Below are 18,697 nucleotides of genomic sequence, written 5' to 3'. Positions count from 1 at the left end.
ATAAAACATTAGCACTGTTTATTGCTATACAAAAATATGGTTTATTGTTTCAGTTGGCATTGTGTTATCTGGTGAATGTTATCTGTCACAATGGTTCATGCAAAGGCATCGTCGCTTCCTCGTTCAGTCACTTTCCTCTTTGTCCTGTCCGAGTCGAACTGGGTTTAATAACCGCTCCTCGGTGTCTGACCTGCGTAGCATAACAACGTACATATTGATTACTAGCTGTGAAAACATTTTGCTCTTCCTTTATGTCAAACGGGATGTCATTCACTTACCCATAGATGACCTCCTCGTCAGAGTCATTCATCATAGATAAGGTTGGATTGTCCTTCAGATGAGATTCTAGAGGAGAAAACATACGCATAAGAACATTTGGAGTATTGACGTCTGGCAGTGCTCTGTAAATGATAAGTTTGTTTTGAGGATTAGAGAGTAACAGTAAGATAAAGGTAATTGTGCTGTGCGCTTAAAAAGCTTGCAAAACAGTGCAAAACTTGAACATTTTTGAAGACGATGTCTACAACTGAACTTTTTTTTGAAGATTGATAACAGTAAGATAAAGCCAATTATAATAAAGATGTTGGTATTATGAAAGTAATTATGTCATCATGTGTCTTGTAAAGTTAACAGGACATTGAGATACTTGAACATATTTGGTAGTAGTGCTCTATGACTGAATTATGATAAAGATGTCAGTAAGATAAAGATAATCATGGTTATCTGACAGCATTAGCAGAATTAGCATAACACCAATATATCTAAAGGGAACTTTCATAAACGAAGACAAAATTTTGAGGGTGGGCTAGTCGCTTTAGGTATGCCTGTACTGAAGCATTCTCCTATATAGGGGTCAGCATGTTTTTATGCGAAGCATATTACGAGGGCTCAACCCAGCTCCTCAGGCGCGGCGGTGACCATGAAATCACGTGACACCGTGACGTCACGACAGAGGAGAAGTGGCTTTGGCTCAACTCTTGCAAGACGGGCTGGGTGGGAATCGAACCAGGGTCTCCGGAGTGTGGGACGGAGACGCTACCACTGAGCCACGAGTACAACGCTTCAAAGCGGTACAAAAGCGCCTCTAGTGAATGCGGTGTTGCCTTAGAAACGCGCTGTTTCTAAGGCGTGCGTCTCTTGCTCAGGCGCACATTTCGTTGCCGCGCCGAACGCTGCTTTGCTCGACGCTCACCGCGTCCAATGCGGGGCGCGTAGTCGCTGCCCTGTAGCCCATTGTCTTACACCCCTTGGCGGGTCGACGGGAACGCTGTCGCGTTCCACTCTTGAAGGCGAAGAAGTAATGCATGAGTTGTTTCTTCGTCTAGCCGAACCAAATATAGCCAAGCAACAGCAGTTCACCAGGCTAAACAGTGGTTCAACAACTAAAATAAAGGCTAGTATGCTTCGCATCCTGGGCTTAACCTTACCTAAGCCACAGCCATTTTTCCTATTATCATTTTATTTCTACATTACAATCATTGTGTGACATTATATGACTTTTGGTGGAAATCACATTTTGTGGAAACCTTTGGCAGAGTGCCATGACTTTTCCTGTGCCCTGGCAAGCTCTTTGTGCTAATTGTGCTGAAGGGTTTGTGTCACGATGCCGAACTTACCTAGAAAAGCATTTGGTGGGGGCGAGTACACATAAGCCATCGTGTACAGATAGAAGTTGAGCAACCCATAGAAGGACATAAACTCTGCCGAGCTCCCGTATGTTGTTGACAGGTCGGCCACAAAGTTGTCTTCGAGAACAGAAATCCCAAACCGCATCACTGTGATGACCACGCTTAGCGTCAGGACGATCAGCATGAGTGATGTCATGAACTTCAGCCGAACATCTGCAGAGAGCAAGAGGTTGACTCATAAGCTGTTACAATGACAGAGTTGTAAGGACATGCTATGTGTAGATGTAGAAACAAGTGGCTTACCGAAGTAAGGCATTGATCTTAGCTCTGTGTAAGCCTGCACAACTAGGTAGAGCAGATAGGCCAAGTATATTGATCCCATGGTGAAGAAAAATATCTTCAAGGCCTGCCAGAGAAAGATGAATGTGTCAAAGAGAGATTAACAGAATAAAGATGAATTGGCACTTTAAAAATTACAGAATGCAAACAAAGTGCCCTTCATGTGTATAAACTGTATGCCTGCAACCACAAAGCATTTCTAGTACAAGTTTCTTTATCTCTCTCCCCCTCCCTTCTTTTGAGATTTTTATTTAGGTACACAATATTTTAGCAGTTTTGCTTAGTGATGTTGTATGTTTCTGTCCTTGCATACCTTGCTGGAAACAAATTTCTGTGCTGCTATAGTGCATTTGCTTATTTGGAGGACCAATAGAAAAAATTGCAGCAGGTATGCATGTTGACAACTCTTCGCAAGATTCTAAAGATGTTGAGTAAGGTTGCTCTTATGTTGGGCGATGATCATGTGAATGTCATTGACAAAATGTGTTTTTGAAGATTCATAGAAAGTTTTGAGCAACATTATATAGTTAGAAGCTTAGATGAAATACCCAAGTGCAAATAATTTGAATTGCAACTAAGTGAATGAAAAACATCATTCATTGGTTTTATTGCTAACTTTTTCACACTATATGGTAATGTGTGTTCACTGACCCTGCTGCTAGACCTTCCATGAAGCTTGTCGCTTTGTTGTGTGTTAATGTTGGTTATCAGGCCTGTGAAGTTTCCCACAGGTGTACACTTTGGGGAAGTGTAAGAAACTGCATGAATCTGCATACTGCATGCACAACTGTGCTGCTGAATAGTTGGTGCCTCTGTTCAGCATAATGACAGTGCATTTTTCAGTCTTTGATATGAGACCTACCGTGTTTGATATAGGGCATTTGTTTGTGTACAAAGGGTCTGCCTCAAAACAGTCTGCATATATTTGACATGGTTTTGTTCCTCAGTAGGCATCACTTCCCACTTTCCTTCTCTTTCCTTTTGTCAGCTTCGCTGACATGGGTGCAAGAAAGCATGAACTTTTTGTGAACACTGGGTGCTATTGATATTGCCTGTACTCTGTTGTGACGGTGCACTTTCGCAAGAGTTAGTCTGATGCAGTGTGTAGAGAGCAGTATGTAGGAACCATCTTTAAGATTCATACTTTTTGCATTCTCACTTGGTTTTGTACTAAAGAGCCCAAGGCATGATCAGCACCAGCTATTGCGACAGGAAAGCTTCAAACGGATGTTATAGCCGCATAGATGTATGAATTAAAGCTTTGCATGATACATCAAACCATGGTCATGCACTTAACCTCTGATGAGAAATTTGATGATGCTGAAGATGGCGCAAGCACCCATTGTGCGGAGATCCGGTGGCACAGAGAGGCATTGAGAGGCTCAGCAGTCATTTGATGCTTTCTGTTTAATAGCTCTTTTTTAACTCTGATGCTTTTCAGTGATAGGAGTGCATATCCAGTGTGAGACCATGTGCATAATTGGCTCTGAATTATGTTGGGCCCTAAGCATGCAGAAGCGGGTGTGCCTCTACCATCGAAGTGTAACAGGCTATATATACTGACCGCAAATCCCTGCGTGTCGACTTTGTAGTTGTAAGTGGGGTCCCTGAGCTCGTTGTACCTCTGCCAGGATGCGAGCACAAAGGCAGCCGTCCACAGCATACCCACCACGAGAAGCTTGGGCAGGTAGAAGGTTGCAAAGCGACGCTCATTCTGCAAACAATCCCAACAGTGTGTTATTTCATTGTGATTCAGCACATGTTATTCTATTTTCCCTGGTATGCACGAAATTTTGATACCGTGACCTTGGCAAAACATAGCTTCTAAGCGATTCTCCAAAGCATTTTATTTTCTCTCATTATGCATTTTCTACCGTACATCTGTAATCTGAGCCACTATTCATTGACAGGAGGGCTTCATGCCCCAAAGCAACGCATGGGCTATGAACAATAAATGTTTCTTCTGAACAGTGCTTCAGGCACCTTTCAATATTGGCTCACACTGGCTTAGGCACAAGCATACCTGCCAAATCCCCCGATTTGTCTGGGAGACCCGAATTCTGACCAATCATCCCAATTTTACGGACACAGCTATAAGCCTCCCAAAAAGCTGCCTCAACCCCAACACACACACAAAAAAAAAGAAAGCTTAATGCGGCACAGCCGCATCGTTATTTATCCGCTAAGTAGCCTAGCCAAAGTCTGATTTAAATCCAGGCCATTTATGTGTTGGCAGTGTCAGCCTAACTCAGTTCACTTCATATTGCAGCATGCATTGAGTGCATGTGAGGCAAAGGTCTAATATGCGTTGCACAATGGCCAGTTCCCATTAGTCAGCTTCGTCGCTATACAGCCGTGTTTTACGATTAAGCATAATAAACATGGAAAGGGGATCACTATCATGGGACATGGTGTCTGTTCCCTAATTGTAGATGCACGTATATGTCATCTCTGGTACAGTACAAGTGCCGAGGCTATTGATAACTACTGACAGCCATTCAGAACTGTTTTTCAGAAGTAGTTGTGGCCTTGAAAAAAAAAAGAAACTTTTCTGTTCCTCCCTTCCCTCCACAGTGAATCTCCCTAATTTCAATGTCCCCCGGTTGACAGGTATGCACGAAGCATGTTAAGATCTTGCATAATGGATCATTATTACCAGGAAGGACTAATTGAGGCCATATGCGAGTGCGTGGTCTCTTTTGCAGAAATGAACCAAGGGCTTTAGGTGTCTGCAGATGCCTTTTTTGGAGCACAATGCTCAACAACAACCTAAGAACTCGGTATAAGCTCCTCCTACAAAACCGCACTGCATTTGCTCTCTATACTACAAAACATATATGTACTTTCCGAGGAATGCCAATGTTTAAAGAAGGTCATCTTCGCTGCGATGTCACAAAAATGAGCTTATGTAATTTGCTGGTGCACCTATAAAAATTTTGGGAGGTTAGACTGTGGTGTTTGACGTGTTGGATAAGTGAAAATTTCATATAGTCAAAAGATCAGTACTGCAGTGCAATGGGATTTGACGATATAAAAGTTACACTTTGACTGGAGGTATCGTTGAAACTAGCGTCAAGTGCTTCTAGGACTTCCTCAGTAAAAAGGTGCAAAATTAGTGCTTTTATCGACTAGGCAACAATCTTTAAATTACAGCAGCATTAGTGAAGGCAGGACCTTCCCTCGGGTTTTCAATTTTCCGAACTGACATATAGGCTGTTTAACGATGTCTTAAACAATGGTAGATGCTCATGAGTGCGTGTTGTTTTGGTAATATTTTATATCAAGTGCAACTTTCTTTTCCCCACTGTGAGTTGCTTTTATCCATGAGAACTTCGATAGCGTATGTCCAAATTATTACAAGCAATCCTTCCCGTCGTGTGGTGTTTCCGCTCACACAAGTTCCCTTAATTAATTACTTCTCTCCACCTTGCGGGTTTCCGCAAAACTATTACTTCTCTAATTAATTCCCTCCACCTTGTGGGTTTCTGCAGAACTATTACATCAAACTTTTGCCTTTGCTTCGAGTTGTTGACAAATTCAACTTCGCCCTGCCATCGGCTAGCCGCCTGGTTAGCTCAGATGGTAGAACAGCTGCCCTGGAAAGGCGGTGGTCCCGGCTTCGAGTCCCAGACCAGGACGAATTTTTCATCAACTGCGAGGCTTTTCTTTCGAGGAGCCCGTATGGGTTTCCTTTGTAGCAATTGCTACAGTTGGGTGGATGTCTCATTTTCCCTTAATTACTTCTCTCCACCTTGCGGGTTTCCGCAAACTATTACGTCAAAAGCACACAGTTGATTTTAGACCGATCTTCAACCAGTTTGACTAGGTGTCTGAACGCATAGATTTTGAACATCGCCTGTGCAAGTTTTCTTATTCATTACTGTACAATATTCATTACTGTACAAGCGTGGGGAGGCTTCAGCACCACTTGAACATGCACTAGGCCACCTTGCTTGCACAGAAATGCTGATCAAGCATAATAATAAGGTATGAGGATGCATCTGCATGCTTCCTGACCTGACAACCATTGCTTTAGGAGCCTAAAGAATGCAGTATGTGATAAACCAGACGCCTGCTGCAATGAGTGAAAACAAATGCTCCATCTACAGTAGCAACTTACCCGTTTTCACATTTGCGAAGCTACTGCTTTCCCGCAAAGCATAGGCATTACTATTGATAATACTGACGCCAACAAATCTTCATAACTTTTTCTTTTTTTTTTCGCGATCTGATTTAAACAAGTTGGGTACTTGGAACCAAGTGCATATATGGTACCTTAAGCTTTCTGTTACTTCTGTACTTATGCCAAAAAGGGAAAATTATTACTTTCATTCATGTTCCTTGAGATGCTTCTTTGAACATTCACATATGAATTCTAAAAAAAATGTCTGTGCTGTTATTACTGCTGTATATGAATTCAAATCACCAATGTTTAGGTTATAATTTTAGTATTGCAGTACATATTGGGACTACATTGTCCTGAAATAAAATAAAACATCATAAAAACACAAAAAATGAGTACATTTCTAGCGATAATGAATATATTAATAGAGTGGCCACCAGTTACTTAAATCAATTTCGTTTACAGCACAGGTATTGGATGAATCTCTAGATGCAATGTCAGCATGCATGTCTAAATGTCTGTGCCACTGACTTTACTGCAGGAGGAGAGCATAACTTTGGAAAGGCAGTGTTCAAGGAATTCTGGTAGCATTTAATGTTTTGAATACTATAGATGCCCGATTTTTCTCATTTTTTTTCATTTTTTGTTTTGCTCAATATGCCATTTGTTTTTGCTTTTCATTTACGTTAGAGTTAATATATATTGGTGGTTCGCTTGTCGGTGAGATTCTATAATGTCTGATAGCATGCATCTTTGTGTGCATTTTCTGCTCAAGTTTCTCAATTATTCCAACTTCTCTTTTCCTGACCGAGCACTTGCTTGAGAAAAAGACCCAATGAGATTGTCTAGATGGCACCACACTTGTTGCTGAGAATGTTCAAAGATACGTGAACACCCCCACCATACTGTGCATGATGCAAAATGTGTTCAAAATTTCTTACCTGGCGGATTCCGTGGTAGACACAAAGCCAGAAGAGCAGCAGTGCACACAGAAATGATGCTTGGAAGATTGCATCCAGCATCCCCGGTATCCAGCTGTTCACCAGCAGTGACATGGGGAACACGGGGTCTTGAAGCAGAGAGGTGTGAGAAAGAGAAATAGATTCACTTGGACCTCTGTTTCAGCCCTAACACATCTCTTTCTTTCGTTTGTTTCGGTTTATGTAAGACATAAGGAAGCTTTATAGACTTTGTTAGAGCACGGAGATACCTAAAACTCTCGGCCTCCCGTCGGCTTTCCCTTTTTTTCTTTTCTGATTCATGATGTCGAATGTGTTTCTTTTACGATGTTGCAAGCAAATTCTTTCTGGTTATTGATGTGCTGTTTTTAATCTATTAGAAGGTGTTATTGGCATTACCACTGTCTAGAAAATCTGACTCGGTTTAAATTGTTTTATATGATTCGTAGGAGCTGGTTGAGACGTGTGATTTACCATGGCTGAGGCATAAATGGGAGTGAAAAGGGCAGGAAAATGACAGATGCAATAGTATGATGCTTGCCATAACCAAGCAGCAGAGCGAGCCAGCACGTAGAAGAGATGCGCGCATTCATTGTAAGCAGCGGGTACCGCCTGTCGGTTAAGAACACTTACCGTTGTGCAGCAGCAGGCAGGGCAGGAGGATGGACATCCACTTCTGCTCGATGGACCAGTCACGGAAGACGAACCTCCGCAGTGTGTGTGCAAACCAACACTGCACACACGTGGTATGCAAAATAATGGTCAACTTGACGCTTTTGTCAAAATGTCATATTTTGCACTTGGCAGTTTGTATTTACAATGAATGTTTGTCTTCATTGCTTGTGTTTCGGCAACTAAGCAACGGTCTGACTTTTTCTGCTGCGAAACACGGTGATTCTTTATAATGGCCTGTGCAGTCCACTGTCGAGCATACGTGTTAAGTTTCTTATAGGTAACTGAAGTGGCCTCAGATGAGCTGGACATTTCAAATTTCCTGCCCGTGAATTCTCTCCTGCACAGGCGTCGTGTGACAATGTGCTTGTCTCCTTAAGAAGGTCGACGCTGCCTCTGAAAACTGCACCTACTTTCAAAAACGCACAAAGCACGCACACAGACTTTGCATTGCCTACGTGTAGTCTTGATGCCAGCTCTGATGTTGGCCTACGTAGGTGACGTCATGCCACGTATGGACAACCGTGTCTCTGTAGCCTATTACAACTGCCCGTAGACTGCTCCTGGGCCTCTAAAACGTCTATCCGTATTCATAGGTAAATTCCATCCATTGCGCGCAACAAGCTAATTGTTTGCTACTATTGGCGCCTGGGAGGAGAAGTGTACTTGTCAAAAGCCCGACCTCTTCTATAAACCACTTGGTCAAAGGCTAGGCGTTTTCACTTGTTACTTCACATTCATGTCACAACCGAAAAGGACATATTGTGTGCGTTGAACGGCTTACGTACTTCACTCATAGAAGTTGGCTAACCACATGTGGGCTTCTAACTCGAACGTGTCACTATTGCGCGGGGCTTACCGTGACGAAGAATGTTGCGAGTAGGAAGATGAACCGGAACCATATCTCCAGCTGAGTGAACGATGCGTTGTAGCTCTTGTACTGAAAAGTAATCGGACGTCGCGTTCAGTCGCAGTGAACTTTTCATCCGAATAGGTTGCATCTAAGACATTATCGCACTTTCATGGTGCATAATAGACCTCGTAATGGGAGCTAGTGCAAGAGGGAGAGCGTCTGGTAAGCTTACGTGAAACGTGACGTCATCGATGTGGTACTTCTCGTCGATGGACTCTAGGCCGTAGAATGTGACGGTCAGCAAATATCGCGAGTAATCCAAGAAGCCCAAATGTAGGACCGTGAAGGCATCGCACACCTGCGAGTTATTCAATTTAAGGTAAACACTGTGGAGGAAAATAACGTAGCTTGGAGATGAAAGCACATTTCTCGAGTATGATATAGTTTACTTTTGCACAAGCTTGATACACAGTCGATTCCCGTTCGATCTCGTTTATTTGACTTTTTGCTTAATTCGAAAGCACAGAAAAGCCCCAGGGAGAAACCGTACATTGCTATGCAAGAAAAATGTGTTTAGTTCAAAGACAAAAGCGTGCCGCTTCTGTTAATTTGACCACCAACGGCGCCTTCTTCATGCGGATAACGTTAAATAAAATTGAAACCTAGAAAACAAGAAATTCAGCCGACGGCGCTACTGCTTTTGTCTCTTGGTGATTTTTTCGGCGCCGACGACGCTGTCGACAACATGACAGTCAAACGTTGATACAGCATTTAAGCATGTCTGTGCTCTTTGCTCGCGAAGTTCTGCTTCGAGAGGAAGAAGCAAAAAGACACTGCGGTCTACTTCAAGGAATAAAAGAAAGTCGCAGTTTCGCCCGAGAGGCGATCGAAGCACAATTGCGATAGCAAATTAGTGGACAGCTATACGAAGTAAGGATAGTAGTTTTATCGGCCGTATAAACTTTTAAACACAGGCATACTAACTAAATTAACAAGCATGGTATCAAGCGCACACAAGCAAGCATGAACACATCTCACTCGATCACCACGGAAACTCGCTGTCAAAATGCTGCAGTGAGGAAATGTGGCAGCAGCAGCGAGCGAATTGAACTTCATGCTGCCGCGAAAGCATCGGGCAGCTCCGACTCTGTACCCGTCGCATATGGCTTTGAAGACGCATTATTAAACAAAATTACGCGTCGTATCTGGCCACACAACAATTATTGTCATCTGTCTTGTCCGCATTTCCTGTCTTTAACGCTGCGAGCCTCGTACTTCCAAGTCACGAAAGGCATGCGCGTTATTAGCATGACTAGAGCATTCTCGACAGGAAAGTAGCGAGCGCAGCGTTTTCAAGAAAGGAAACGCAAGCTGCAGGACAGATGACGATTATTGTTGTGTGGCAAGATGCGACCCAAAGGGTGTATATTTCTATAAGAGTGCACAGCGCCTCGGCGGGGCGCGCACGGTCGCGTGGGCCGGCCGGAGTAGAACGCGCCTCCCCCCCTCCTTACCCTCCCCACGAAGCCTTGCGCTGCGCGCGACGGAAGGCGACGCGCTTCCTCCCCGCTTTCGTCCGTTACGTGTGTGAGATAGAACCGCAATTGCCGGCTTATCCTAGCACGCTTTCACTCACACGTATACGGCACACGGCCACGATTTTTTCGCCCTTAGACTTTATGCGGAACCTCGCGACGACGGCAGAAATGGGCCTGGAATGTCCATATAATTGCTATCACAATAAAATAATTCGACCAAATCTTGCAGTCCCGCAAGGGCAGGCTTAACGGGAATCTACTGTGTTAGAGAATGACGCTAAAGTTAAAGACAAGTTGCGACACCATCGCCAATTTTTTCAAGGCCTCCAGCGGTGGAGTCACAGGTTTCGACAACGTTTAAATGTCTGGGGCTAGTTATGTGTTGTTAGAAAATGACGTATGAAAATAAACGAAAGTCTTGTTTGCCAACTTTTGGAGTCTCGTGAGAGAAAAAAAAAAACGTTAAATCTGCAATGTCGTTTAGTGACGTCATTATTGTCGTGGTTTGGATGCAAAGAAAGTTCGGCATTAAATTTTTTCAAGCCTACGGACCCACTCTTTTTTCCTTTTCGTTTTTAATAAGTGATTCGCCTACTTTCTTGCAACCACTGTAGGCTGTCTTGCTGGTCTAGTTATTACGAACGGCGATGTTATATTCATCATGTGCCTGCTAGACCACTTGTGTTGCGAGCATATTGAGAGAATCTTTGGAGGCGCCATACTCGCCTTCTTCGAGCAGGTGAGCTGGCGCACCCGTATGTGCGGTCGTACCGCGCCGTAAGCGTTGACCACGTGACCCTTGCTGGTGATGCCCTGAATGTTGATTTCGAGGTGGAACGCCTTCCTAAACGTCTCGTCCTCTGCAGAGAGACACACATCGTTATGCAAGAAACCTGTTGTCAAGTCCACAGTGGAATATGGCCGGCATTCCCTACTAGCGTGAAAAAGCGCAGCACTTGTCATTTGGTGTTGCAAAATATAACTCTTTAGCTTTGGACAAGAAAGAAGGAAACAGCTTATCCCTTTAAGTCAGGTTAAGCAAATGTTATACTTCAATATTTTCATACGGACAAGGGTGGATAAGTCTCCAATAATAATAAAAAAGTTAAATCGTAGAGTGAACATGAGTTTTTAATATATATAATGTTATTCTGCTACATGTAGACATACCGCATAATTAAATTCAGAACTATGCGACAGTGTTGTCTTTCTTGATAGTCCAACGAGCGGTCGGTGTCATTATGTGAATGTGTGCTCGTTCTACAGGAAGCAGCACATAGGGGAAGTTAGCTGGCTCGTAAAGATGCGTAGGCGTTATTTTGTTTGCGTTACCGCAGCCATACTTATAAGTGGATGTGGGCAAAGTCATACCGTCTTCCTCCTTTGTGGTGATTTGTGCGATGACCCACAGCTGCTGACTGTACGCCGATAGCGGAGGAGTCTTTAGTACAAATGGTCCCGTCTGGAAACAACGAGAGAGGCAAATAATCACAATGAGTTCCCGTAGTTCTTGCCGATCGTAGACCAGAATAGATGGTTTGGCTATATAGTTGGTTCGACATTAAAAAAAATGGTAAAATTAAATTCTAACGTTTTACATTACAAAACCGCGATCTGATTATGATACGAGCCGTAGCTATAGATTCCGGGTTAGTTTTGTCCGCCCGGGGTTCTTTATGGTGCGCATAAAATCTAAGTACACGAGCGTTTTTGCGTATCGCTTCCACCGATATGCGGTCGTCGCGACTGGGATCGCACCCGTGACCTCGGGCTCGGAAGCGCAGCGCCATAGCCACAGAGTTTACCGCGGCGAGTACGGGGAATGGTAAGGCAGCGCCGAATAAATTCAGCGGCTGCGTGTGGCCTTATAAGCGTCTCCCCTTCATCAACGTATTTCATGCTGATTCAGCTCATTCCTAATTCCGCCTTACCAGTGTCGGCTGCATGATTCCACCCTAAGCTTGCAATTGGCGATCTTACTACGACGTTATGAACAGCACAACTCGTCTGCTCGTCTCGAGCTCGTGCCAGAAGGGGAAGGATACTACCAGGAGCGAAATATAGCTGACAAAGTAATATTTTGTCTCAGCTGCCAATTTGTACCCCCGTACCACCTAACGGCTTCTGTTACGGCTGAAGCGTTACCACTTGTTTGTAAGCTATGCGTCGCTGCGAGAGAGGTTGGCAAAGACAGACAGGAACAAAAATAGGGAGGTTAAGCACAATATCGCCCGGTTAGCTACCTACGCTGGAGGAGAGAGGGAAAATGGATGCAAAGGGAACACTGAGTCAAGGAGAAGAGCAGCTAGGCCCCGCGTTTACGAAAGTTGTCTTACTTAAGGGGGCGTTTTCTGATTGGCCAGGCGCCAATCGTGATTGCGATCGTAACGACACGGTTGCCGCGGCTATTGCCAATCGCAGACGGCCTCTCGCCCGAGAGAAACTTCGCAAAGGCAAGCCCGTATCTGCAAACGCTTGCGCGCACGGGAGAACGACATTTCGCAGTCGTAGGCGTCGCTTCTCAACTCCACAGTCCTGCCCTAAAGTTATTGGGACCACAGCGCTTAGGCGACGCGGACGAGGAAGAACGACAGGGACGGGAAACAAATGCACGAGGACCGAGACGGGCGACCACAGATAAAGTGGTCCTTGTCCGCGTCACCTATGAGCGCTGTGATCCCGACAACTGCGTCAAACAAACTGGCCCAAAAAGCCTGTACGCCGCAGTCCTAAATTGAAGTCGCAGAATAGATTTCTCTCCACTTCGAGCGTCGAGCGCGTCCGAAGCGCTCACTCACCGCCATGTTGAGTTTCGTGGCGTTGTCTCCCGGCGTGCCCAGCTCGGAGGCGGAGCGCACCACGGTGACGGTGATGGGCGGCCCCGCGAGTCCGATGAACAGGCAGAGGCACAGGCAGGCGAAGAACACCAGGAACATGACGACGAACTCCCGCTTGTGCATGGTGTACAGCCGCATCTGCACCGACCTGCGCCCCGCCGCGTGAGTTCGTATACGCATTTTCATTTACAGCGTCGTATACGTCTGTAAGCCACACTTGCTCGCGTCTTCCGTGTCTGCGTGATTTCGCGCGTGTGCGTGAAATTTTAACCGATCGCATCGGGAATGCTAGAAAATGTGTACGAGTTAAACTCTCTAAGGCGGACGACGTACTTACTAGTACGAGCCCCTCAAAGTGGGTGGTAAAAATACGAAATATTGACTACTATTAAATGTAGCGTCTAAATGCACTTTCCCCTATCATTTTGGTTTATTTGAAAGTAACTTGTTTAATATGCTTCGATTGCTTCCTACTTTAGGAGTAATGGAACGTGTTGCCTTTAATGGGTCGAAGCTATTGGTTCCCTCGATGAAAATTGCGGAGAAACACGCGATATGGCGCGATGGGTCCTTGGTTTCGCTTTGCCGCTTCAAGTAGCGTTAAGGGAACATCCTGCCTTGACGGTTACGCTGAAGAATTGCACAAAAGATTGCACTTTCTGAGAAGTATCGCCGGGCACCAAGTTTATCGAGCCAACTCAATTTCGCTGTCGAAATAAGATTTCATTGTTTACTGCGAGGTGGTTAAAACCGGGGAACCACCTGCGCGGTTAATTTGCTCGCAGTGATGCGCCTGTGTTGCTGAGAAGCATGTGTTCCTGGAAACAGCTTGTTCGCAGATCTCGCAGTTTCTCGTTTCAAATTTTCTTTTCACGAACGTTGAATAATAATAATAATAATAATAATAATAATAATAATAATAATAATAATAATAATAATAATAATAATAAAGCTCCCAATTGCTCTGTGGTAAGCCGACACGAGCTCCTGAAAATTTGTCCATCACGCAGGAAATAATTCACCGAGTTACAGTCGAATTCGTAATACATCCGTTGCGGTCGACGCTGTAAACATATTTCCTTTTTTCGTCATTGTTTGATTTATGCACAGGACAAGAGTAACGGCATTAGCATCTTATGGCTTCTGCGTTTTTCAATGTCATTTCGTAGTCGTTCGTTTAGCTATTTGCATTCGTGCATGCGCTAATAATTAAACCTGTGAACTGGAAACGTGAAATACAAACAAGCTCTTATGCTGAGCGTTCATGTGACACCACATACACCATATTGTTATCCCATTAACAGCTTTCACTGTGCTGCCGGACATGAGCGAATCAAGATAACGCGTATTTTTTCGCCGTGCTGGCTATACAATAATATGATAATAATAATATGCGCCTCCCCTAATCAGCGCATGCCCCCTAATTTGTAGTCACACGGTTAACTGTCCTCGTTCCTGCTTATTAATAAGGGGCTGTAATGTCGATGCTGTTTTCACGTGGTCTGACACGTTCCTGTTGTTCCTTTCCGCATGTATAACAATGACTGTAGACGCGCCTAAAGGTCACCCTATCCATCCCTTTTGCAAAGCTGCGTACTAGATTACGCCACTCGCGCTTCAGCCGGCAGGGGAGGGAGGGGAGGAGATGTGCACGTTGCGCGGGAAGTGGTTAACCGCGTAAGCGGCTTAGTGCTCTGCAATATAACGACGTAGGAATGGAGAAGGTCGGTCGAACGCATACGGGTTTTGGGACGCACCGAGCTTTCTCGACTGCGAGCGAAACTGGATGTCTGTTACGCAAACAAAGTCCGCGTTTTTTTTTTTTTTGCTCCTGACAAGCGTGCTTTGCCGCATTAAGTGCAGTTATGCGACGAAGCCAAAATCGCAAAAAAATCTTTTTTTTTGTAAAGCGTGCTTTGCCTTACTGTTACTCATTATGTGGCAAAGCCAATAGTGCATAACTTAATTTTTTTATGTAAAGCGTGCTTTGTCTCATTGTTACTCTTTATGCAGAGAAGCCAGAGGTTTATAACATGCATCAGTGTGTGTGTGTGTGTGTGTGTGTGTGTGTGTGTGTGTGTGTGTGTGTGTGTGAAAGAGAGAGAGAGAGAAAGAGAGATGCCTGCTTTGCCCTCGTGGAACGCTTCCTGCGGCGAAGCCGAATGTGTAGGATGCTTTTCTAAAATTAGTTGTTTTGACCTGAAAAATCTCGTTTTACATCAGCGGTGCGCTCTTCCTTTTGTGCCGACGCCGGTGGCTCCGAAAACTTTTTGTTGCATCGATGTTTATGAAGGAAACAACGTGAATTCTATAGAATCACCTGCCACTTCATAAAGGCGAACAGCAGCCGTAAGCATAACTGCATCTCGCAAGGACCTCGCCGCACAGTGCCTCAGTATGAAACATAAAGTGAGCATTAATAAGTAAATCCCGTTTCGAAATGACAGAAGCGAATCTGAAAGAATAGGCATAGCGCAATATCTGTGTGTCGTCTCGTTGCTTATCGCCTTCCAGTATCACTGAGCGCGCCAAGGAGCAAGCGCAGTCGACCGCTATATCAGTCCCATGGTTTACGTTAAGCTGTCGCACACTTTACAATACTATACCAAAGCCTTAGAGATGAAAACTCACCAACAAGGGCTACGTTTTCGCTCGTCAGTACTGTCCGTGTCGATCATATTCAAATCGCTCAATCCGTACGGGCAGTACATATACACCTGACGCCGTCTCCGTCATAAATATTTCAATATTTCGACCGCCACATCTTTATTTTGGAAATGCCGGGAGGCTGGTTTGCTCTGTGAAACAGTAGATGATTTATCTATTCCTACGCTACCTACATCTACCTTTATTGAGCGCTGTTGCACACATAACTTGTAGATACCATCTGTGTCTTCAGAGCGGGGTTATGACGCTACCCCCCTCCTCCCCCCTCCTACTGCAGAGGCCTGCCGAGATAACTGGAGAAGCGAACAGGAAGTCATTTCGGTAATGTATGACGACAACACACGCTAGCTGGCTACTTACGCGAACGAGATAGCTGCCACTCCATTTACGACCAGTCCCAGCCTCGGACGATGCAGGTTTTGCGCTGTTAGCCGCGAATGACCACAAGTGCTACCGCGTATTCGACTCCTTTGTAAACACCGTCAACCATAGTTTTCCTGCCGCCAGTTCCTCACAGTCTACTAAAAAGACACTGGATCGAATCGGAGGTAATATCCAATCAAGGGATTACAGATGAGCGCGATGGATTCTTTGATAAAGTGCACACGGTTCGGGAACGTCTGTTTATACTTCCCTTTTCAGTGCGGCCTTGTTAGGCTGGAATTCTGAGAAAGTGAGCGGGTTTGCAAGCTTCCTTCGTGTTCGTATTGTCGTACGTAACTCGCGTGTGTGTTTTTGCTACCAAGCGGCGCGGATAAGACCAATTCTTCCGGAGGCGAATCGCGCGCTAAATCTGGTTCCTCCGCGACGCACTGACATTCGGCAACGAAAGTTCCCGGAGGGAAACGCGCAATTCCAAGTCCGCGAAGAGCGCGCTGAGCCGGCTCTAAAAGAGCCAGCCGGCGCGAACCCGCCACTGCGGGAACGGATCCGTTATGCGTACACGGGAGGAGGGTGCAGTCGGGACGCGTGCATGTGTGCATGCGGCGCGCACAAACGCACCTTTCGCACCGGTCATGGTAGTAGGCGGGGGCGATGAACTTGCCGAACTGGCTGCAGAAGAAGCCGAAATGGGACAGCATGTAGCGCGCCTTGAGTCTCCAGCTGGCCAAGTTGAAAGTGCGGCCCGCCGGTTGACCGACGACTCCGCCGCCGCCACCGCTCGGGTAAGGCATGCCGCGCTAGCGCCGCCGCGACGACAACCGACGGGGGGAGCAGCACCTCCTCCGACGGGCGACGGGAGACGCGCGTTCTGCGCAGCGCCCGAGAGGCGGCTTCATCCGTTTTACCCGCCGCCTTCACAACCGGCCGGCGCCCCGGCCCTTCGATACGAGGGCTGCCGTGGCGCTTGTCGCGAGCGATATGGGCGAGGGCGCGCTATAAACGCCACGACGGCAACCACACGCACGACGCACGCACTCTGTAGAAACGAAACGTGACAAAACAAAAGGGGATGCGTCTCCACTTCTCTCCTCCTACCCTTCTTTCTCCGTCCCCCATTTCCCTCTTTCCTCGTGTTCACAATCGCGTCTGTGCGTGTGCGTTCATGTGTGTGCTTGCGCGCCTGTCTCTCCCTGTCTCTCCCTCCTTCTCTCTCCCTTTCTTTCTCTGTACGTTCACGCTCATCCGTGTGTGTGCGCGTGTACTCCTCCGGGTCACTTGCTGCACAAACGCACTGCTTCCTCCTCCTCCTCCACTATCTCTCTCTATGTTTCTCCTCGCTCTCCATGGCCTCTCTTCTGGGTGCTGGTATCTCCCTGATCCCGTTCGGCGGGTCAATATGTCGACGCCTGCGCCGTGGGCCTCGCGTGCGCGGGCGTGGGAGTCGCGGTTCTTACAACTTGGCCGCGGGCGCTGTATTTATTTTCCGCGTCGCGCGGAGGTTTTAATTCGGGGAACGAGGAGACCGCGAAGTGGTGCGACTGTGAGACGTATTTTGTCTTCGGCGCGAAGACGCGCCTACAGCGTTCAAATGTTATTCGTGGCGCTGCTTTTGGAGCGTGCGAAACGTAATTTGAAACGTATGTTATTTCGAGCAACTAGATGTAGTCGCGGGTTCCGGCTTCCTGCGTTGCAAACTTCGAACAGTGTCGGGGACGCTGCGCGTCGTTCTGCACAGTGGTAACCGATAACAAAGCAGCCAGACGTGGGTGCGGGAAGAAAAATGAAATTCCTCGGCTAATGAGCACACGCAATTACCAGAATTTATGCAAGAGGGACGACTCGGTAAGGTATACCGTCGTCACCAAAGGCTGGACTGCTGTAGATATAGCATACAGCCACAGTATTAGTTATACCTAATATAGTTTGACATCCCAATGAAAAGAGCACTGCGCTCTGAGGGACGCTGTGGAGAGAGACATTAGAGCTGACTACTGACCACCTGGGTTCTCTACGCGCTACTATATAAAAGTACATAATATTTAATTTCTCCGGGACTATCTATATGTTACTGCACGAGGTGATAAGGGCGAATGGAATCGCCAACGGAAAAGTTAGATGCAATTCACACAAACTAGAAAAAAAAGCTGCACTTTTGTAATAAGAGAGAGACTTGGGAGGTGTTCTTAGTCACGGCAAAATTTTTATAGCGTTGCCACGTACCGCAGTCTTTGCAAGAACAGTTTCTTTGCGAGGCGCACAAGGTCGTCTTCGTTCGCCACGTCACTGTCCACCGTGGCCTCTGAAGTACGCGCACTCACACCACCACTCAGGGTGCGCGTCACGATGGGTACCGCCGCGGTTATACCTGCTGCACAGTGCGGAAAAAGACTCTAACGAGAAACAATCAATCAGTTGAAGCTAACAAAGTATAGGTTGAATACTCTATATCTCCATTAACTTCACGATAACGGGTTGATTATTAGTGAATAAAATGAAAGACGAAGTTCCATTTTTGAATTTCGCGCCGAAACACCAGCGCCGAAACGTCAGTGTGACGTCGCGGATTTAAGCTCTTTCTTTCTTTCTTTTTTCGTGTTTCCGGCGCTGTGACTTAAAAGTTCTTCGATGTTGCTAACTTTAGACTTCGCCTTTTTTTGCAGAACAGTGTATTCCATCTCCATCGACGAAAGGTCAACT

At 45.8% G+C, this 18,697-nt stretch overlaps 1 protein-coding gene across 1 annotated transcript; it reads right to left on the bottom strand.

The window, feature by feature from the left end:
• Positions 1 to 63: 63 nt before the first annotated feature.
• On the bottom strand, positions 64 to 16,876 carry LOC135920540 (transmembrane protein 181). The gene is made up of 13 exons (XM_065454847.2): positions 16,619 to 16,876; positions 12,911 to 13,097; positions 11,484 to 11,574; positions 10,839 to 10,972; positions 8,807 to 8,932; positions 8,581 to 8,661; positions 7,683 to 7,782; positions 7,032 to 7,159; positions 3,532 to 3,681; positions 1,932 to 2,034; positions 1,617 to 1,841; positions 279 to 345; positions 64 to 190 (listed from the first exon to the last, which is right to left on the bottom strand). The coding sequence occupies exons 1-13, from the start codon at positions 16,789 to 16,791 to the stop codon at positions 124 to 126; spliced, it is 1,632 nt and encodes a 543-aa protein (XP_065310919.1). The 5' UTR covers positions 16,792 to 16,876; the 3' UTR covers positions 64 to 123.
• Between the last annotated feature and the right edge of the window lie 1,821 nt (positions 16,877 to 18,697).

This window comes from Dermacentor albipictus, chromosome 5, assembly GCF_038994185.2.
Source record: "Dermacentor albipictus isolate Rhodes 1998 colony chromosome 5, USDA_Dalb.pri_finalv2, whole genome shotgun sequence".
Lineage (NCBI taxonomy): Eukaryota > Metazoa > Arthropoda > Arachnida > Ixodida > Ixodidae > Dermacentor > Dermacentor albipictus.
This window is presented reverse-complemented; position numbering and strand designations above follow the sequence as displayed.

What these genes read in the sequence shown, in the direction of transcription:
- LOC135920540 (XM_065454847.2), bottom strand. Translation starts at nt 16,791, where the DNA reads ATGCCTTACCCGAGCGGTGGCGGCGGCGGAGTCGTCGGTCAACCGGCG. An exon ending in CTGCCTGCTGCTGCACAACG is followed by an intron (nt 7,160 to 7,682) that starts GTAAGTGTTCTT and finishes CTCTGCTTCAAG; the next exon opens with ACCCCGTGTTCCCCATGTCA. An exon ending in GACGAGGAGGTCATCTATGG is followed by an intron (nt 191 to 278) that starts GTAAGTGAATGA and finishes TATGCTACGCAG; the next exon opens with GTCAGACACCGAGGAGCGGT.